This window comes from Diorhabda sublineata, chromosome 2, assembly GCF_026230105.1.
Source record: "Diorhabda sublineata isolate icDioSubl1.1 chromosome 2, icDioSubl1.1, whole genome shotgun sequence".
Taxonomy (NCBI): domain Eukaryota; kingdom Metazoa; phylum Arthropoda; class Insecta; order Coleoptera; family Chrysomelidae; genus Diorhabda; species Diorhabda sublineata.
This window is the reverse complement of record NC_079475.1, coordinates 1,127,179-1,150,032: the sequence shown is the minus strand read 5'-3', so window position 1 is coordinate 1,150,032 and position 22,854 is coordinate 1,127,179. Positions and strand designations below refer to the sequence as shown.

The window sequence follows — 22,854 nt, the reverse complement described above, 5'->3', positions numbered from 1 at the left end:
GATCAAGCTTGCATTTCAGCTCATGAATATTTCAAATCTTGGGCTTCCAAAGAAGACTTGCTTTGTGATTCTGTCTATTGCGGTACCATAGTACTTGTATTTCTACAGTTGTACAGGTAACCATTCCAAGACAGTATCTGAGTAGGTATTAATCTTGCGTTATGTCTACTCTAATTTTCTATTCTACATCATATGATATGCATCAATATTAGATTTATTGACCAAAATTTCAAAGACTTTATTCTGGACCAAGAAGATAATCGATAAAACTCTATACTTTATATCGTATTCTGAATATTCTGATTTGAAACTTTTGAAGTGGTACCAGATATAAAAACAAATTTATTGGATGTTTTATCTTTATCATGAATACGGATGTCGTTTTAAAAATTTTTGACTGAACAAACCTCAAACATTTTTCTGTTTTCTCTCTATTCTAGAGATGGTGTCACCTTTTTTTTATTTTGTAATATATTCACGTAGTATATCTACATTTTTATCCAAAAAGTTTTGCAAATTTGTTGATGCTAATGATATAAATAAAAAACAATTCGTAAAAGGCTCAACTGTTATTAATAACGATTATTTCCATTGAAATTTTGATTTAATCATGATAGTAGGACAGTAAATTTGAAAATAATTATTTGTTTTCCACTCTGTAATCGAATAAATAAAACTGGTACTCGCGTGACGTCCAACTGCTGATTATAAAGCTTGTGAGGTCAAACCGACTGATTTTTCAGTAGTTTTAAGACAACTTCTTATACGAGATGAGCAAATACGTTTATAGATCACCATTGAACAACGCTTGTTGCGTTCCAAATAAAGAACAAAAATGCCCATGGAATTCGAAAATCGATAGAAGTACAACCGTTCATACTACTAAAGTTTGGTAAGAGGTTTTTTTCGAGTAAAATTTTTATAATATTCAAATCCACATCGAATATATTGAGTAGTAAATCCGAAATTATCATTACGTTTTGTTTTCTTACATATGCTATTAAGATAAGAATGTTTATAATGAATTTATTGCATTCGAATGGGTACAAATGTTGATTGTTGTACAGGAGTGATTCAATTATTAGTAAATAGTTGTTCAAAATGATTGAAAATATGAATTACTGCAGCTAAATTATTAGATCTTGGATCTATTGGAAGCAAATGATTATTTTATTTTTACTTTCAATCAATCCAGAGACCTACATTATGTTTCTTTCATTGTAATCTCACAAGATTTTTCTATAGAACCCATTATTGTGTAGTGTGTTATTTCTTTCAACAAGATGGTTGATCCTACTTTATCGAATCACATCCATCACCCATTGATATTGACGATGAATTTCTGTTTTCTAATTTTTTCAAAGAAATTCGTACAATCGCTCGTATAGAAAATATTTGACTGGTTTCACTGTTGAATAATCAATAAGAAGGTTCACATGGTTCACGTGATACAAATGTCCATATCCATATAAGTTCAGTTTGCCGACGTTTCGAGCTTTATTTTAGTGGAACAGCTTCTTTCCTGTTCTTGACTTGATGATTTTAGAAACAGAAAAAGCACTAAGGCACATTCAGGTATATTCAAACAGTAGAGAAAATTTGACAGGTGACATGGTAAAGAATCACCGATGGCGTCAATCCAATATTCTGACTTTGAGGTCTTCCTTTATTATATCTCATAATCTCATAAAGTCAGAAAACTTAAAAAAGTATGCCTATTAGGACCATAAAATGGGAATTATTCCCTTCAACTCTTTCCTATTTTTTACTTTCGTTTTCCAGTCTTTAATTCCTCTTTTTATTAGGTTTTTCATTATTTCTCCTCGTTCTATATCCACCATTTTTTATTGCTCCAAAATTTGGCATTCTCTATATGTGACCCAGCTAATTTTTTTAGAAAAAATGGAATTTTTTCCGAAATAAAAAAAATTATGGGACTCGAATCAATAAAAATAACAATATTTGATCAAAATAACTAAAACAAAAATCTAAATTCAAAAATTTTCCCATTTGAATTAGTCTAGTAAATAAAAAAAAAATGGAAGATATTGAAATTGATATTTTGCTTTAAAAACCAACGTTATTTTAATACGAACATCATAAAATCCTTTCCTAGCAAAATCCGGATTATAGATATTTCCGTATTTTTAATCATACAAACATTTCAATGCAATCATGATCTATCGTGCGAGAAATAAAATGCATAAAATATGATAAAATCGAGTTTAATACTGCACAAAAACACATTTATAAAATAATATCTAATAATAAAAATATTGAATATTATATGTATAGTGTCGCCATCTAGTGTGAAATACACAAATTAAAAATTACAATACGAACGAATCAATCCGGATTTTACATATTTCGCGTTTTAAAAGCCCGGATTCTAGATATTTCGCGTTTTAGAAATCCGGATTTGAGATATTCCTCGTTTTAGAAATCCGGTTTTTAGATATTCCGCGTTCTGGAAGTCCGGATTTTAGATATTCCGAGTTTTAGTCCCGATTTACGATGAGTAGCTGTTATTTGGATATATTCACTTAAAGCCTCAAGTAAGCTTCTCTCCTTCATCTGTTGTAAACAAATCATTGTACTCTTTTATCAGTTCGACGTTACATTAACTCCGTGTAGTGGCACGCGTTGTTTTAAATTACAAAAAATTCTAGTATTTTCTTTATCATAAAGAGGCTTTTTAGAAAGCGTCGCAGAAAATTTGATTCTAAACGTCCACTCTATTGTTTGCATTCTAAGACCGAATTATCGAGAAATCCATGTTGTCTAAATAGTCCTTATTTATTAATGAGAAAGTAAGTAAATAATTGGATGTCCTAGTCACACGACATTTTCTAAATGACGGCAATCACATTAAAGGCATTCCTCAATCGTTTGCGTATATTTTCACAAACTTTTTGGAGAAGTGGTCGAGGAATACTTCAATATATTTTCTTAAATCTATCAAATTTCGTGGATTATCCTCTCGTATCTTACCATTTTCCTTAGTTCTCCTTATTTTTCTCTTCTTAGCCATGAATCTTCCTCCTTTTTATCGTCTAGTATCCATCTAATTTTTCTTTTCCATATATCTAGTTTCATAGCTCACTGTTGGTCTAATCATTGTTTTGTATAGATGTAGCTTCGCCTTTTTGGAGATTTTTTGATACCTATTATCGCATTTAGCGCTTCCAGCTGTTTTCATCCTTTCGTCATCCTCGCTTCCAGATTTTCTCCCTCTTCACCGTCGTCCTTGATAACCACCCCAAGATATACATACTTCACATTGCTTCTTTCCTTTGTGGTATAGTTTTCGATTTATCTTTGTTGACTCGTAGATTCACTGTATCTGCCGTTTCTATGAAATCTCTGCAGATTTCCTCAAACACGTTTTTCGATGCTGAAAGGATTACTACATGCGATGTCCTTGATTTTAGTGTTCTTGTTCTGTTATGCTTAAACTTCATATAAAAAGTGAGAGCTAGGCGGTTTTGTCAGAATTTTAATAATTGTTTATTGACTTTTTTGATTATTTCTCATTGAATTTGGATCTGATTTAAAATTATGATGATTATTTCGGACTTTAAAATAAAATCATAAAATAAAGGTCTCGTTTGTCAGCAAAACATATTTTTAATGCATCTTTAATTGTAGGTAATAACATCAGCTTTTCCAATAAATTTTTCTTGGATACATACCAAAACATCCATTTTGATAATTAATTCATTAAATGTGGCTAGTAAATTTTATAATGCGTTTCAAAATTTGAAATTATTTGATTATTTCTTTCTTACTTACAATAATAGATAAAAAGTTGTAAAGAAAATACAATAAAATAAGAAACTTGGCACTTACAGATATATGAGGCTATTTTTTGTCATTATTAGATGGTAGGTCTTCGTACTACATACTAAAATATGGAGCCAAGTTTTTTACCACGGTAGAGCGTAAACTTACACGAACGCACGAATCCTACTGTCTGCGCCAATTATAAACTGCCACTTTTATTTGGAAAAAAATTGACTGATATTAATCATCTTAATTTTTGAAGTTGAAAAATTCATTGAAAATAAATAACCAAATTTGGATCAATGTTGATCAATATGTATCCTTTGATGTATATCAGAACAAATGCTTCTAAATTGTTGCTGGTCTTTATTAACTTTGAAGAAGATTCTTTACAGGTAACCTGTATGAGTGGAATCGTTAATTAATATTGGAAAATGAAAGATATCACATGAAAAACAGTACATGTTATAATCCACTATCTCTTCAAATGCACATTTAAATCACGAGTTTCATTTACGTTTTACTGAGTCTTCATCATCCACACCTACAATTTCCGCATCTTCTTCATATACATAAATCATTGTCAATGCTTTCAAGTTTTATTTATTATAGATACATTTATAAACATTTATCATAGAAACATATTCAGGAAATGATGAAACATTTTCATCGTAACATTTTTTTCCATTTTCTTCACTTTCGTAAATTTTGAAATTAGGTCTAATTGAGAAATCTTTAATATCCTCGTATTTATAGGACGCCTTTTTATCAATTTTAACAATGAACGTTTTTGCTGCTTTTGTTGTTTGAATTAAACCTCTTCGAAGAGTTTCAGATAAAGTACAGGTATCTGAAGTCTGTCGCTGGTACAGTTAATTCCCAGATTAAATTTTACTTCGGAGCAGTTCCAAACTTTGAATCCAAACGAAGATAGAATGAACAAAAACCCACCACCCTACAGGTGGTGCGTAGCGCTAACAAGTTTGTCAACCTTTAGGTAGCAAATATAAATTAATTTCCTAAATGGCGGCAACAACGTTTTCTTTCATCAAATTAGCTCGTTAAGCGAAACGTTTTTCTAAAGTCAAAAATCATGCTACAAACAGGATGAATTCATAAGCAAAAAATCGTGATTTTTGGTTCCGGGCCAACACGTGCTTGGTTTAAACTTTCCTTGTATTTGGTGCTAGTTTTGCTGATTGAATATTTTGAACTCTTTATGGATGCCGCTTAAGCAAAATCAGTCCAATTTTATACGTCTATTTGTTACTGTTGATAAAACCACTAAAGACATGAAAGAGGAAGGATTTTCAAAGTGATGAGACACTCAGGGTGATTATTACTCATCTTGGTTAAATTAGGTAAGGAGAGGAATCGAAATAGCTAGAGAATTTGAAGAGAAGGAATTTGCTTTTTCTTTAGATGAACGCACGTTTTTACATGTTTGTGATTGCTATGGCTAAATATACAAATTGCAATATGAATTGGTTGACCACTAACCGTATTAACCAGATCCTCATTGATTTTTCTCCGTATTTCGAAATGATTTTTGCAGAAAATGAGTATGTTATCTCATATGTAAACAAAGGGAAAGACGACAATTATTATTTAAAAGGGTTAAAAAGACTAGAGTTCAGATGTACCTGTTGAAAAATGAATGGTAAAAATGTGCGTTTTTGTTATGTGGGAAACTTTTCAATCAACTTAATTTCACGTTTCCTTCATTCACAGGAATGAGCCGAGGCCGAAGATTCTTCCAAACGTATTGGCTGCAATTGGCAACACACCTATGATACGATTAAACAGAATTCCTCGACAAGAAGGCTTAGAATGTGATGTTTGTGAGTATATTTGCATTAAATACCATTCTCGAATAATTTTCAATTATTGTTTCGGTCCACATTCTATAATCTGTGATTAAATGAACTGATGACAGATTAAAAATTTTGAGAGGTTATCAAAATTGCAACAGTGGTGATCGTTTCTGATGCTCACATACGCTGTAAATAGGGTCGGTTTGTGCTCCTATAGAAATTAAACCGCACCGTATCATCTCCATAAGCACTACGATCTACAAAGCAGCAAAAGAACAGAACAGATCCCCATTGTTCCAATTCAGATAAACCTGTGCAAAACGCAGACGTGCTTGCCGATGATCTGGAGTAAATTTTTGGTTTTAGGGGTGAGGTTATTTTCCAGTGTCCCTTGAAAGTTCTCTCCATGGTACAAGAGAACATGCAATGCAATGCAAGGCACGATATTTCTTGATCAGAAGCATGCGCATATGAAGTTCAACTGATTGTTTCTGATTTGCTGATATTACGGCTTCTACCAAGGATTTGTCAGTTATCTTATATTTTATTTTCCTAACGAGTTTGTCGAATGTTTCTTCATCCATTCTCAAATATAATTTTGTAGTTTTTCTGTCTTCTGTCTTTTCTTTCTTCAGCTAAATCTAGCCTGTTTTCTCTTTTCTGTCCTTCAGACTCCAAAAGCAAGACAGTAGCTGATCACTTTTCAATGTTTTCTCAGACTAGCTCAGTTATTTCAATTTTTCAGCCGCCTACAAAATCTCAAGTTAAATTTGAGGTTAGGAAATTGCTCACTTTTTCTGATGGAACATTGATTAGTGGTAACCATGATCCAAAGGCAAGAGAATTGAAATGAAATGAAATGAAACGAAAATATAATTAATAAAAAGTCACACTTTGGATAATTTGATTAATTTGTCCGTGATGTTGCACGAAAATTTTATCATCCAGCTATACAGGAAGTAGATGCAAAAAACGACGAGCGGACAATTCAATATATTCTAAAATAAGACATATAATATCTCAAAAATTGTGATACAAACAGAAAATCTGCTAAAACAGCTTACGAAATATATGAAGAATTGATTGATTTACATTTGATTGAAGACTTTTGTGTATTCTAGATGTTAAATGTGATTATTTGAATCCCGGTGGATCCGTAAAAGATCGGATGGCTCATAGAATTTTGGAAGATGCCGAAAAAGAAGGGATTTTGAAGCCTGGTTGTACCATTGTAGAACCATCATCAGGTAACACAGGCATTGGTTTGGCTCTGGCGGCAACTATCAAAGGTAAATTCGATTGATTCAATTCACTTATTGTTTGTATATTGTTTTTGTAATACATAAGTTTAGGGGTTGAAGCAAATGAGTTGGAGTAACACCAATGAGATTTCAGTAATTTTCATGTGAAATTATATACCAAGGCTCCAGTAGAACATTTATTCAATAAAATTGAAACTGAAAAAACTTTTTATGATAAGAATCATCAAGCTCCTCTAAATTCCGATTCATCTCCTCTTTTTTTTGAAAATCATTGACCACTAAGCCATTTTTTTTAATCTAGGAACAGAAAATGTGTTTAAATTTGACTGAAAGGTAGCAATTCAAACTTTAATTGATCAATTTTGGTCATTGTAATGACGGATGTGTGAGCTGGTGAAACAACACTTTTCCTTGAAGATTCCTACCCAAACATTAATTTCTTGGGGGCACTACGTGCTGTGTCTGTACTTACTTACCCAACTGGACGTCGACGCTAATTCTTTGAATGAGATTAATTTCACTGTTCCAATTTGCAAAATAAACAAACTTTGATGCCAAGTTTATGCTGAAAACTTAAGAATGTTACTGTATAAGGCCTAAAGAAACGATGCGGTAGATAATGGAACTAAAATAAAGGTGCTCAATTTGAATAAATAATCAAGGAATGTTCTGTATCTTTCATGATACATGACAAACTAAGATCAAGACGATAAATCCAGAAGAATTTTTATATTGATACAATTATGTGGTTTTACAGACAGATTTGTTGAAAATTGGGAATTGAAAGAACAGAACTGATTTTTTTTATGGAAACAATAAAATTATGATCCCCATAAAGCAAATTTTTCGATCAATTTCTATTGTCCTCTACTTACTAATAGTCTGTTGATTGATGTGATCTCATCTATTGATTGAAGTGAATTATGTTTGTTCTCAGGATACCGTTGTATTATTGTTATGTCCGAAAAAATTTCCAAGGAAAAGGAATACGTCATACGCGCTTTAGGTGCTGAAGTTGTGAGGTGTGCAGTTACAGAAAACTCTTTTTCACCAAACGGGATGTTTGGGACTGTTCACCGACTAGCCGAAGAGATTCCAAACAGCGTCATCTTCGACCAAGTATGTATAATCTTCTTAAGTTCTCGATAAAAAAACTTCCTTTTTTGATATTTGTTACTTCTTAGATATTTTGAGGAAAAACTTCAAATATGCATCAGATTTGAAACAGGCATTTGAGTTTTTGAAAATTGTCATGTGTCATACGTAATGTGACAAGTAGATAGTTGCACCAACTATGATATTAATCAGTGAAAACTATAGTTTCACGGGTACATGGTTGCACACCATCTAACGACTCCAATCATAATTTAATGTGAAACTTTAAAAGATGATGGAGTTGCTTCATTTATTTTTGAAATATGGTTCCTAATATCGAGAATTTCTATTATGATCTCAAGTTACTGCAAAAGCATTGGAAAATAAATATCAAAATTGACGTGTTCATACATTTTTCTAGTCAAATTTTCATTTATTTATCAAGGAATTTATTTCGTGAAGCTGATTCACGCCGTGTAACGTTTCATTATTTAATATACTAATAAGTAGAAATTGAAAAAAAAATATTTCCTTTTCTAATTTTCTTCGTCAGATATCAGATACTTTTGCTCAAATAGATATTTATATTTGAAACAAAGTACATTTTTTCATTGATATAAAAAATATCAGACGATGTTCAATGGCGTAACTTGCATAATATTACAACGTTCCAATATTCCGAACCTGCGTTGAAAAGCTTCTGTTATTGTGCGTCTTTTCAGTATATGTCATACATTTGAAACATTCACAACAATAACTTTGTTTGACTCAAATATGTCGAACTTTGTGTGTTTGAAAAAGTGTTTTTGCGGGGAGTTCTTCTTCATTATTTTAATATGAAGAAAAATGCTGCCGAAAGTCATCTTATTTTGATAGAGGTTTATGGTAAACATGATCTAGCTGAGCGAAGGTGCCAAAAGTGTTTTGCACGATTCAAAAGTGCTGATTTTGGCTTGGAAGACGATGTACGTCCTGGGCAGCCACAAAGTTTGACGATGAAGAACTGGAAGCATTACTCGATGAATATTGTTGTCTAACACAAGAAGAGCTCGCAGAATCCTTAAGTGTCACTCAAGGAGCTATTTCAAAACGTTTGAAAGCAGCTTGATATATTCAAAAGCAAGGAAATTGGGTTCCACATGAACTCAAGTCGAGAGACGTCAAAAGGCGGTTTTGCATGTCCGAAATGCTGCTGGAACGCTACAGAAACAAGTCATTTTGCATTGTTACTGTTTTTGATTGTTACTGGCGACCAGACACGAGGCAATAATTTTCCATCATGACAAAGCTCGACCCCACGTTGCTATTCCAGTTAAGAACTATTTGAAAAACAGTGAATGGGAAGTTTCACCATAATCGCCTTATAGCTCAGACCTTGCCCCTTCTGTCTACCATTTGTTCCGGTCGATGCAGAACGCCCTCATTGGAATACGGTTCACATCAGAGCAAGATTTCAAATCTAGGCTTTATTCATTCTTTGCAGACAAGCCGGCGCAGCTCTTTTGGTATGGGACCCACAAATTGCCAGAAAGATGGGAAAAGGTCATAGCTTCAGATGGGCAATACTATTGTATATGTTTTTTTTTAATTCTTCTTTCTTCTTTTGATGACTATCCATTAATGGATGTTCGCGACCACATTTTTCATAGCTTTTCTATCTCTAGCGGTATGGATCAATGTCTGAATATCTTGTATACCCGTCCAACGCCTCACGTTCCGCAACCATGACATCCTCTTCCGTTCCGATCATCCCTTGCCCTCGACTATCAGCTGAAGGAATTGATATTTATGGCCTCGCATTATATGGCCAAGGTATACAATCTTTCGTTTCTTCACGATGTTAAAGAGTTCACGGTCTTTATTGATACGCCTGAGAATATCCTCATTCCTCACTTTGGAAGTCCATGGTATCTTCAGTATTCTACGATATACCCACATTTCGAATGCCTCTAATTTGTTGATGTTTTTTACCTTAAGGGTCCAACCCTCCATCCCGTAAAGAAGCACTGACCAAACGTAGCACCGCACAAGTATCAGTCTAAGATCAAGATCAAAGTCGGTACATGTAAATACATTTTTGAATTTTATGAATGTACTTCGAGCTTGTTCTATTCGGCATTTTATTTCACCGTCCGACGACCATTCTTCATAGAGCCATGTTCCTAGATGTTTAAATTTTTCTACCCGTTCTATAGGTTTTCCATTATATGTTACTCTAGATTTTATAAACTTATTCACTTCCCTAGTGATAATAATGAGTTTAGTTTTTTCGATGTTGATGTTTAATACCATGTTTTGGCTATGTCCACCTACTATATTAATTATTTGTTGTAGGTCATCTATATTATTTATAATCAGCACTGTGTCATCGGCGTAACGTATGTTGTTGACCCAGACTCTTTTGACTTTGATCCCAATGCCTCTATCGTCAAGTGACTCTCGAAAGATTGCTTCAGAGTATATATTAAACAGGAGCGGCGACAATATACAACCTTGACGTACTCCTCTGCGAATCCGAACTTGCTCAGTTAGACCATGATTTACTTTGACTTGCGCTTTTTGGTGCCCATACGGATTTTCGATACAACTAATGTCTTTTTCAAATCCAATTTTTTGAGAAGCTGCATAAGTTTGTGATGTTGAACTTTATCATGAAGCATAGACAAACATTTTTTCTTTGGTCATAGCAGTTCTGTATAAGGACCTGTGTTGCGACTATTGTCTCTCTTGTACCTAACCCCTGTCTAAATCCAAATTGAGAGTCGTTTATATTATTATCACATTTTCTATATAATCTCCGATGTATTATTCTTATGAATAGGGAGTGACTCATAGGCTAATTAGCATATGATCTTCACACTTTCTTGCGTTCGATTTTTTGGGATAGGAATAAAAACTGAAGATAGCCACTGTTCAGGGTAATGACCAGTATCATATATCTTGTTGAACAGCTTGTGAAGCACTCTAATGCCCCTTTCGTCCAGTAGTTTCAGTATTTCTGATGGTATTTCATCTGGACCAGCTGCTTTATTGTTTTTAACGACTAGTACAGCCTTTTCTACCTCTTCTTTGGTAATAGAAGGTCCAGTTAGACATTCTTCTACATAGAGTTCTCTGGTCTAGTCTGGTCTATTGTAGTCAAAAAGTTTTTCTACATAGTCTTCCCATATCCTGTATTTCTCATGATCTTCCATAACTATCTGGTTATCCTGGTTGGTTATTATATCTAGATTTCGTTTTTTAAATATATCAGCGGCTTCCTTTAATCTTTTAACGAGGTTGAAATCATTGTGTATTCGTTGCAGTCGTTCTATTTCGTTGCACTCGTTTTTAAGCCATTCATTTTTTGCCACTCTTATTTTTGATCTTATGAGTCTCTGTGAGTCTCTGTACTTATTTATGTCCTTTTTTAGTTTTCTACGCTCATCCATTAAGAGCAAAATTTCATCGGTCATCCATTTTTGTTTTTTATTTCTAGATTTGAATCCTAGAGCACTTTGTGAGGTATTTCTTAAAACCCTTGCTATTTCTACCCATGATTTTGACGGGTAGTCCTCTTCGACCGTGGAATCTAACTTCTGTATTTAAGAGTTTAATCGGTTGGTTAATACGGATTTAATGGTTGGACATGCAGTTTATCCAGTGCTATGTACGTCTTGGTGCTTCCTTTTTAGCCTTTTTATGACGGCCGATAGTAGTACATGGTCTGTGGGTATATCAGCTACAGGATATGTGCATGCCGTTTTTACTGAAGAAGCAAATCTGGAGTTTATAAGGATGTAATCTATCTGGTTACGGGTGACGTTCCCTGGTCTTATTCCAAAACCAAAGAGCCCAACGATGTTTTCGTATTTGCCCTTTCCTAGATGGCATGGCATTTAGGTCGACTATATTAAGTTCATGTTTTTTAGTTAATTTTAGAAGACCCTTCACATCACTGTGAAACTCTTCTATATCTTGGTCATTTGAGTCGGCTGTTGGTGTATACAGCTGAATTATATTTAGGTCGACAGGTTTAGCTCTAAGTTTTATTAAATCAGTACGATAGGAGTGACGGACGAAGTCTACGACAGATTTTATCAGGTTTTTGGATATTATCATTCCTACCCCTTTTCTGTGATTTCTGTCCTGGTTTCCTGAATAATAGAAGACACTATTGTCGACGGGACATATTCCAGAGTTATTTCCTACACGAGATTTGCCAATTTCCCAGCTTCGAAAAGGCTTTGGGTGTTCCAAGTTCCAATTTTTAAAGTTGTACGTAAGTTTAGTCTTTCTTCTGAAACATTCAAGTCGGTCCCCCCCGGAGATCCGATCGGGGGACTATTTAAAACTCCGGAAAATTTTGATTCGAATGGATTCATGTGGTTCTCTTGGGAAAAATACACTAGGTGGTTTCCCGTTGCCTTCCTAGTTTTGCTTCAGCCGCTCCTAACCTGGAGAACAGACGTTGTTTGCAGCCGCCCACTCTGGGTCAGACGCTGCGTGGGAATCTTCTTAGCTTCACTTTCATCACTTAGAGACCTTACGGGCATGGGTGGCCCTACCGGTAGCTACGCTACCGCCGGCATCACTCCCTGGATATGAGGTTACTGAGCCCTCTCGCCAACGACAAGGTTTTGATTACCCTAGAGAGAGTTTTCTTAAATACACATTCAAATTTTGAAGAAGCACCGCACAAATTAAATTATAGACCAATATAGGTAATGCTAATAATAGGTTATGTTCATTTGATCTCGTGAGACTCAAAATATAATGAGAATATCCGTACTTCATGCACTTTCTCATTGCTGTAATAATCTTTATAAATAAAGAGAAAGAGCCTAACCATTATACAGGATGATTCATCAATTGGATAAAGTTCAATGTCTCCTTTGTCTTTGGAGATAACAATTTGAAAATTTTAAGGGTTTCAGTTATCATTAGTCTTCAAATTTCAAAATTATTCACAATCATACAGGGTGTGCCATATCAAAGTTACATTTTTTTTAAATTAAATACCCTCTGTTTCATTGCATACTTGGACTACTAAAAATTCCGTGGGATAGTTGACTACGTATCGACTAATTCGGAGGAAACCAATTGAATTCTGAATAGTCGCATTGAGATCCTCGACATCTTGAACTGTTGCGCTACATCTGGAAAAACATGTTGGATAAGCTCCTCTTTTGAATCTGTGATGTGAAAGGAATATGTCCGTAATGTGATGAATCCGGTCGTGGTGTCTACTGCGATATATATAGATTATACAAAATTCTTTAATAGATCTCCATAATCAGATTATAATTACAGAAATATACGATTATTCCAAGTTTCCTCAAATGATACAAATCGTTATAAAAATAAAATAATGAATATGAGATGTTTTTTCCAGTTTTCTAATCCTGGCAACCCATTAACACATTACGATACTACAGCTGAAGAAATTTATGATCAATGTGATGGACAAGTGGATATGATAGTAAGTAAAACTGAGCTGAATTATTTTGATTCTTAATATTATTTTGATCTTTGTTTTCTTATCTAGATTTCATCACCATTATGATGAAATTGACAACTTGTTAATGGTTAGTTCATACGGTTATTATACGTTTTTGAAGATATTAAGTATAAAAATTAAGTTCAATTGAATCTTGCTTTTCTTTGTCTAGTTTTTTTGACCAAGTTATTACAGACAAACAGTAATCCTTTGACTAACTTTTATCCCTGACGACGCTCTTCACTGTTTATCACTTTTACTTTCGAAGTTGACAGGCATAAAGTTCAAATGTAAAGGTATAAAATGGATCTGCAGGAGCTTTCGAATGTAAAGCGAATCGTCAGTATATGCAGGTGTTGAGGGACCTGGACCTCGCGAGTGGGTCGATGACGTTAAAATATTGCTGTGATATCAGAAACCCCTCGTTTTTGAGTTATAGGCCTTCAAAGTTCCGAAATTTGAACCTAATTTTAAGTACATTCAAGTAACATAGAGCATAACCATAAGCAATGGTTAACAATTAACTTTTATAGGTACAACGTAACAAACTAAAGATAGCAGAAATGATTTTTTAATTGATTTTTTATCAAAAAATTAGTCTTGGTTTGCCTCGATGAAATTTTTAAATCGTTGTACATGTTAAGGAAACAGTCCGAAGATTCTGCCTTATAGTATCTCAATGGAAATTCATTTATTCGACAATTTCGTTTCTTATGTTTATCGGTGTTAAAAATACCAAGCTTTCAAAGTATCCCTAAAAAAATGTAGTTAAATAAGTATGTAGTACAAATTTATTTATTCACTCGTTCCCAAAAAATATTGATTGTGTTTTAATAAATCTTGTATTTTCAATAAATAATTATAATTTATGATAATTTTTCCCAGAATCTTCCTTGATTGCGAACTAACATATCTTCTAAACCTTTAATTTCATCGAGTTAACCTAAGAGTACCTTTTAGTTAGAATATAGATTGAGAAATATATTTTTGTGAAGTAATGGATTTTTAACTATTGAGCATGATCCACACATGGCCTTCGGATAGTAGTGCACAATTATTTACCCGGTCAAACACAACTACATGGATATACGTACTTATTTGAAAATTCATAATGTTTGAATGAATAATTTAGAAAATATACTTAAATATCAATTCTGATTTCGCAACTTTGAAGGCCTATGAGTTAGAAACGAGGAGTCGTATAAGAAAATGCTTCTAATGTCATGTCAATTTTTTGCATTGTCTCGGAACACCCTGTATATTATATATAGGCTTATATGCTGACAATTTACGTTCATACCCTTGTAATTTCTCTCTACTTCTTTCTATTCTTTGCTTTTTCATTCCAGATGTTTCTCTCTCCAAGGTCTTCTTCAATTGCTTCCCTCCACCGTTTTTTTTTTGGTCTAACTCTTCTCCTCTTGCTCTCTGGTATCTTCCATGCAACTAGTTTTATGAGTCTGTCTTTGTACATTCGTTCTAAGTGATCGTTTTGCCTTTATTAACGCGCTGATTGACGCCTCATTGAAAAGTGTTTTAATTTCAAGATTTGATCTTTTCTCCAATCATAACTTTGTCAGCTTTCCTTCAAAAATGCTTCTTAATATGTTTCTCTCCTAGATTTCCAATTTCTGTTTAGTTTTATTCGTCATTATCCAAGTTTCGTGGGCGTTTGTCAGCGTGGGTCTCAACATTTTGTTATAAATTCCAACTTTTCTGGATATGGATATCTATTTCCTGAGTAAAACTCTTGCCTTAATTCCAATTTTGTATCGCATTTGTCAAAATAATGATGGGTCTTCTCTATAATTTGAGGTTATGTAAAAAATATGAATGCGAAAGCAAATCTTTCTACTACCTTCAGTTTTGTTATTCAAGTTTTTCCCATAGAACTTGTTTGTTGTACCACCGTTTTTCACCCTTCAAAACTTTCCCTTTTCATATACCAACCACAGATCGCACGTAAATCATTTTCCTCCTAATTTTTGCTATATTCTCTGCCTTTCACAAGTAGTTTCAACCGATAACTATTTTCTTTTATTTCTCGTTGGTATATAACAACAAATATCTTTCCCATTTTGTTTATTAAGGTCATGGGAGCTGGCACTGGTGGTACGGTAACTGGCGTTGGTAGAAAATTCAAAGAAATATCCCCACACACCCATATTGTTTGTGCCGATCCTTACGGATCTTCTTTCGCTTTACCAGAAGCAATCAACAAAACCGACGTCACTTTTTGGGAGATAGAAGGAATGGGTTATGAGTTTATTCCATCTACTTTAGACCGAAAAGTGGTCGATGTTTGGATCAAAGTAGGGGATAAAGATGCTCTTCCCATGGCAAGAAGATTAATCAAAGAAGAGGGATTATTAATTGGTACGTTAAAAATATTCCCCAAGATCGAACTTAATGGAATCAAAAATTATTCCAGGTGCTAGTAGTGGAGCTATGATGTGGGCTGCTGTACAAGCAGCAAAAGCTAAGAACTTGGGTCTTGGTAAAAAAGTAGTGGTCATCTTACCAGACAGTATTAGAAACTACTTAACTAAATTTGTATGTGACCAATGGATGGAGGAAAGAAACTTAAAACCATGCGTCAACATTAACAAACATCCGTAAGTTGTTTGGAACATCAATCATGGAAATATAGCAGTTTCAATTATTTTCTATCATAGGTGGTGGAATGCTCATGTAACTGATCTGGATTTTACTTCAGTACAAACTATTCCCGCGGATGCTTCATATAAAACTGCTTTAAACACTATGGAAAAATTAGGAGTTCATCAGTTACCAGCAACTAATGAAGAACAGTGAGTAATATCATACAATAATAGTGTGAATTATAGCTGAAACTACTTAGTTTGTGATTAAATGATAAAAAAATTTATGTACAGAGTGTCTCGTCAGACAACACAACACATAGGGGAGCCCAAACTATGACGATTGGGGGGCAACTTACTTTCATACCAAATTTAATTCCTTCCGAAAAATATATTTTCTTTGTAACCCTTCAACTCAAAAATACTGTCATAAACTATCAAAACATTGAGTACTAGTATTGGATTGGATCATTAGGAGTGACCCAACCTCAACAATCTTTCAATTGATTCAAAAAAATTAAAGAAGGTCTTAAGGAGTTCTGCTTCATAATGGCGATTCAAATGCTTCGATTGCTGTCGATCAGTCCGTGCATCTCGAAGAAAACTTGGAATGGGTTCTTTGTAAATTAAAATATTAAGACCACGGTTAGCACTGTACGGTGATTTTAAAATCTTGAGCATGTTGGTCGGACAACAAACTGGATTTTACGTTGAAGAAAAGAAACATAGGTGCTTCATCTTAAAGTACTTCTACCACCCTTACACATGAAGCTGGGATTGATGAAGCAATTTGGAAAGTCACTTCCAAGAGATAGAAATTGCTTCAAATACTTGATAGTTTGCAGGCCTCTCGGCGGTAAAAGTGTTTCCATTGGACCACATATTGGACGGCTTATGGCTGATCCATAGCTTTTCAAAACCAATCAAAGAGAAGAGTGGATTGCCTTCAAAGAGGTCATAGAGAAACAAATTCCCTAACTATAAACAAATCATCAAAAGATTGTTAAAAACATTCTAAGATTTAAGTTATCTAATGAGTTTCAATGTTCACTTTCATCACAACCACCTCGACTACTTTCCAGAAAATTTGGGAGATGTGAGTGAAGAGAAAACTGAACGATTTCATCAAGAGATTGAGGATGTTCGAGTTCATTTTTCTCAATAAATCCAATACTGAAAAAGTTGTTGTTCAATATTACTTGGTACGAACCGTGTAACTATGAGAGACCAGAGCAGGCAGAAACATGAACAGAATGTCAGATGACCGTTCGGCAAAGATTGTATAGGAAGAAAAACCTAATACAACCCGACCACTTACAAGATGGTATGAAAGATAGTCTTCATCATCCCAGCTGCAGATAAGCAACCATTTATCAAATACAGGATTAAGTCGTAACGTACGATGAAAAAGAAGAAGAAGAAGAAGAAGAAATACTAAAAGTGGTTATTGAACGAACCAATATTAAGATGACGTCATGTCGTCCGACGAAGTCGCGAGGTTCTTCGAGTCTTACTGTATGGAGTCTCCGAGTCTCTACATTTCATTTGTACACCTTATATATATATATATATATATATATATATATATATATATATATATATATATATATATATATATATATATTCATAATTTTGAAAAATTGGAATAAGATTTCATTACGATTATTAATTTCATGAAGGAGATAGTCATAAATGAAGGGGCGTAAAATACGAAAGTGGAAAATCCACATTAGTTCTGAAAGCTCACTGCTTATAGTTCTGGAACATTCTAAAGTTTAAATTTTCGAAATTTATTTTTAGCGGTGTCGTTGGTGTGATTACTATGCAAATTATTGTTAATAAACTAACATCTGGCAAAATTAAATTGACAGATCCAATAGTGGATGCACTTGACAGGCTTTATCCTCGTGTGAACAAAACAGCTAATGTTGGACTCGTTTCAAGAATTTTGGAAAAGGAGTCTTACGTTATCGTCGTAGAAGTACATGGTAAGTTCGATAAAAGTCATAAAACGATGGATTATTTTACTGAAAAATTACTACAATTTTATTTTCCAAACAACCTACATGGAATATTATATCATTTATTTCAGTTATAATAATTAGGATAGTGAATTTTGAATATATTTAACGACCAGAAATAACATACGGCGAAATCAGTTCTGAATTACCATTACCAAAAATGTTTTTTGAATACTCAGTAAATTGACTTCATAAGAGCTTTATCCCAGTAGTACATTGTTCCAAACTGAGTTGAGATTCATATTTCTCTGGTCAGCTCTCAAACTTGATATGGTATACCCCCTTTTTTGATTTCGATTAAAACCAATTTTCGACTTTAATCACAATAATTAGTTTGTGAAAAACCTTCGTTGCTTTTATTATAATGTGAAATTGAATTATGGCTACTATATCAAGAAATGATTAAGAGACAAACCCTAATTTTCAAAGTGTGAACAGAAATAAAAATGTCAAATTTGAAATTGGCCATATTCAATAATGAAAAAGCTATCAAACTATCCAATAAATTCATTCATACACGTTTCGCAAATGAAAAAATTCTTCACAAATTTTGAAACCACAAGACACATAATAAAACTTCAACTTCTGTTAAAATGTCCCATCTCGTGATCGTGGTTGTCATGAACATTAGACAACTCATGACCGAAGATTATGAAGCTCGGGGTTTTAATTATGGAATGAAAAACAAAAAGAAAATACATATTCACAATGCATTTCAGTAAAAAATATTTTACACTTCAAACACACAACAAAACACTTAAAAAACAATAAAAAATATCACATTTTGTATCTATAAGAGACCAATTTACGAATTCAAATTTTGTTATTTTATTTGACTAACCTTACCTAACCTAATCTAACCTGACCTACTTAAACCTAACCTGACCTAACCTAATCTTTTTTTGCCCAGAGGTAGGGTGGAAGCTTATGCCTTCCTCACAACGGACGGGTGCAAATGCTGTGAGTTTGTGTGGGACTCTCACCCACTAAACCACCCTCCTCAATCTTCGGGAGTGTCGTACGCCGGGAGGACAACAAATTGTCATTGCATCAGCGTACAACACTTAATCCTTTGGATTTTTGAGCTGTTTCTTAGCTTCACTCCTCTCCACCAGTCCGTCAAGACGGCACAAGAAGAGAGAAAGTTACTGAGCCACTCCACCAACTTCTAGGTCTTACAGCTCCCAGGAGTGGGAACCTAAGCTAATCTAACCTAACCTAATCTAATCAAAACTAACCTAATATCACCTAACCCAACCTAACGTTACCTAACCTAATCAAACCTAACCTAACCTAACGTAACCTAATCTAACCTAAACTAATGGTTTTAGAAATTGTAGATTCTAATTTTTGGATTTTTCAACTTTATGATGAATCCGTCACGTGTGTACGTACCTTATCGTTTACCACCACTTGCTGAGTTGGCATATCCTACTCGCAAGGGATTAAACACCGACACAATTTATAGCGCATCCCTAGTTGGGTCAATAGAGTTACAAACACCGAGGTTCTTAAAGAGACGTGAGCACAAACCTTTGATGTACGTTTTTCTTCATGGTAAAAAAAGTTAAGATGCAAAATGAAGGTGACAGAACTGATTTATACTTAGAAGAAAAACTCCAGTTTGAAATATGAAACAGTATGAACAGATTATCATCAGAAGAATGCGAATAGAGCGAATTGTCTAAAACCGCCATACTCAAAGTGGGTTCCGCGGAACCCTAGGGTTCCTCAAGAATTTAGAACTCAGTCGCCACCCAGCACAATAAAGTAATTTCATTCTAACTAGAAACAGTGCATTTTACGAGGAGAGTTTAACATCACGCCGCTCTTCAATAAAACTTTATGGCAAACCTATTGCAAGTTCTTTATTTACACCGATCCCTGTACAAAATACGAGAGTCAGAAGATTAAAAAAATATATCTCTACAGTAGCCCAAATATTTATTCAGGACGGCAAGAGCCTAGATAAAAAGAATAGACTTAATACTTAAGTTTAAGGTGATTTATTTATGCTTTATGTCTCACCGATGAGATCCGCAAGCCGCTTTAGCCTTTGTCTTGATGAAAACCGACCGCCGATATCTACTTGTGAGCGCGCAGTCACTTTGATAAAAGCCGCCGCTGAGATTAGACGCTATAGCGACTTTCGGCTATATAACTTCAAAACAAGTCGAGATTGTTTACACCGCATTTTTTGTATTTCTATTTTTATTTCGGCTTTTTATTTATTAAAGGCGCCGACTCGAGTATTTTTAAGAATGTTCGAGATCGTGCTAGGACCCAATGCTTGCCAAAATGGCTCTGAATATTCTTCTTCCATTTCCAACAACATATTTGTGCGAAACAGGATTCTCAACCTATGCAGCCACGAACACAAAATACCGGAATAGACTGGACGCCGAACCTGATATGAGACTTCAACTGTCTTCTATCAAACCTGATATCAACCAATTAATGAAAAATAAAAAACAGTTTCATACCTCCCATTAGTTATTTTTTTTTCTTTTTTAATATCTTCTATTTCTATTATTATACATGTTATGTAAGTAAGTAATAAGTATATGTTACATTCTACGTTTATTATGCTTATTAATAAAGAATATACTTTTAGAGACTATTGTTTTATTGTAGGGTTCCGTCAAGTATTTCGCTTTCCAAAAGGGTTCCGTCACTAAAAAAGTTTGAGAACCGCTGGTCTAAAATTATCAGAGAATCTATTTGGATCATCTTCCACAAGAGGTTATAATTTGTGGGTTATAAATATCTGAAATCGATTTATCCGTTTTTCATTGAACCATAGTACGATTTTTTAGTGTTTACACACTTAAGGAATAAAGACATGGAATTCTGGAAGCATTATCATCCAAAGAAAACATCCACGCTCATTTAAACTGCTTTCACTATAAATGTTGATCTCGATCGAGGTTACTAGCGCTTCAATGACATAAACTAAATGAATGATAAACATTTGGAAACAAGGAACTGTTGATGATATTCATACTACTAACACAATCACACTGACTGAAGTGCTTTTCGATAACCAAGTTATCGTCTTCAATTATACTGTTATGTTACCACGCTAGCGTTTTATTGTACCTGAGGTGGAGCGCCAGGCGAAGCCCCCCACTGAATAAATCTTAGATCTGGGGGTCACAATATATAATAGACACCTGAGCAAACTAGATTTGGTAAAGAAGGTAGATCTATTGATACGATAGAAGAAAAAATAATGAAATATCTTATTCAGTGAGGAAAACATTGAAAAGTTGAAGCATTTTCATGACAAGAAGCATTATATTGATTTTGCTATCAAGAAGTATGTGAATATTGTAAATAGAACCGTCGAATTGAATGTTTAAGGAAAAAATGCTGATGGTAGCTAATCACCACATGTATTTATTAGATGCGGTACGACATGCAATGATGATGTTCTACAATCTGTACATATTACTGGATAATCTAGATATTTTGGAATGCTTTTAACAGTTTTACTTGTAGGTTTTCATATTTTTTAGTGACTTATTGACCTCGATCATACCTTATATTGATTCAGTTGAAACTTCGTATTCTTGCCTAAAATAATGGGCTTTTCAGTGAAACTCCTTTAGAATGTGAATGGGACTTGATGGGAATGATACCATCTAGTTTAATTTACCCCTCACAGATTCCATTTGATCCAAACATAGACAAGTGCATTAGTATTTTGAGCTACAGACTCGCCAAATAAATCAATTTTTTCTGACCTCATTCATCAATAAAACATGGATTTTGATGTGAAGTTATCAGATAAGCAGAACAAAAAACAAAGTCGATGTATCATTTTTTTTATGTCTTCAAGTATATATAACTGCATTCTTATTGTTTTTCTATTGGAAAATGAGAAAACGATTATGAATGGACCGCCGTGGAACCTGATATATCTTTATTAAAAATTTATATACTTCTAACATTTTTCTGAAACTAAATGTAAAAAACAATTTTTGTCTGTTTTTACCATGAAGATGCACATATTCGAATGCAACTTGTTTATAATAGCTCAGCATTTGATTTAATATAATTTTTTTTTAGAAACTGGTACTTTTAAAATGAATAAATTTGTGGGAGTTGTAACAGCTCTGGATTTTACAAGATTTTTACAGAAAAACGAATAATTTGATTTGATGGTGTTGACGTTTATGATCAAATAGGACATGTGGTTTTAGTGGTTTTACAATAATAGACTCTGAACTCTTAGAAGTAATGCTGATGCTTTCAGTCTCGTAGTCTTATATGTAATCTTTTATCTAAAGTTACTTGTATTGAATAAAAATATAAATAAAAGTATTGTTTGGTTCGTTCTTCTACTAGTAATATTGGTACTTTTTCTATTTTCAACCAGCTGTCAGAATTTGTTTTAGAATCAGTCGATTTGTTTTCGATGGGCAAGTGATTGTGCATTTTTTGCATTCTAAAATATTGAGCCTCCAGCTGATTACGAACGTAGAGTAGGTAGGTAAAGGTCATAGTCGGCGTTCCTTAGTGCAGCGATCTTTCTGAAATTTTTTGATAAACTTGAACGCAACAATGGAAATTAATATCTAGAAAATCCGTAATTTAAGCACAAAATAATTACAAGTGTTCTAAATTATGTAAATTGCTTTGAAACTTATATGCAGATAGCTAAAATACTCAGTTTTAGCTTCATTAGTTTCATTGAAACAGATCTAAAATGTACCTTAACACCATCAACAAGTAAACATTCTCAAAAAACTCTCACTACTTGAAAATCTAGATTGCGTAATATCCAATTGACAAGAA

The 22,854-nt window shown here is 33.8% G+C and overlaps 1 protein-coding gene across 2 annotated transcripts; it reads left to right on the top strand.

Moving 5' to 3' along the window:
• The first annotated feature begins 733 nt into the window (after positions 1-733).
• LOC130452867 (cystathionine beta-synthase-like) lies at positions 734-22,409 on the top strand. Of its 2 annotated transcripts, none has more exons than XM_056792348.1 (10): positions 734-892; positions 5,515-5,624; positions 6,719-6,886; positions 7,797-7,978; positions 13,329-13,415; positions 15,524-15,809; positions 15,865-16,048; positions 16,109-16,243; positions 17,834-18,021; positions 22,126-22,409. In XM_056792348.1, the coding sequence occupies exons 1-10, from the start codon at positions 771-773 to the stop codon at positions 22,206-22,208; spliced, it is 1,545 nt and encodes a 514-aa protein (XP_056648326.1). In that variant the 5' UTR covers positions 734-770; the 3' UTR covers positions 22,209-22,409. The 2 variants fall into 2 exon arrangements, with proteins under 2 accessions (XP_056648326.1, XP_056648327.1); XM_056792349.1 differs by lacking the exon at positions 22,126-22,409 and adding an exon at positions 18,965-20,669 and having other exon boundaries at positions 742-892.
• The last annotated feature ends 445 nt before the right edge of the window (positions 22,410-22,854 follow it).

What these genes read in the sequence shown, in the direction of transcription:
- LOC130452867 (XM_056792348.1), top strand. Translation starts at nt 771, where the DNA reads ATGAGCAAATACGTTTATAGATCACCATTGAACAACGCTTGTTGCGTT. An exon ending in AGGCTTAGAATGTGATGTTT is followed by an intron (nt 5,625 to 6,718) that starts GTGAGTATATTT and finishes TGTGTATTCTAG; the next exon opens with ATGTTAAATGTGATTATTTG. An exon ending in ATGGACAAGTGGATATGATA is followed by an intron (nt 13,416 to 15,523) that starts GTAAGTAAAACT and finishes TTGTTTATTAAG; the next exon opens with GTCATGGGAGCTGGCACTGG.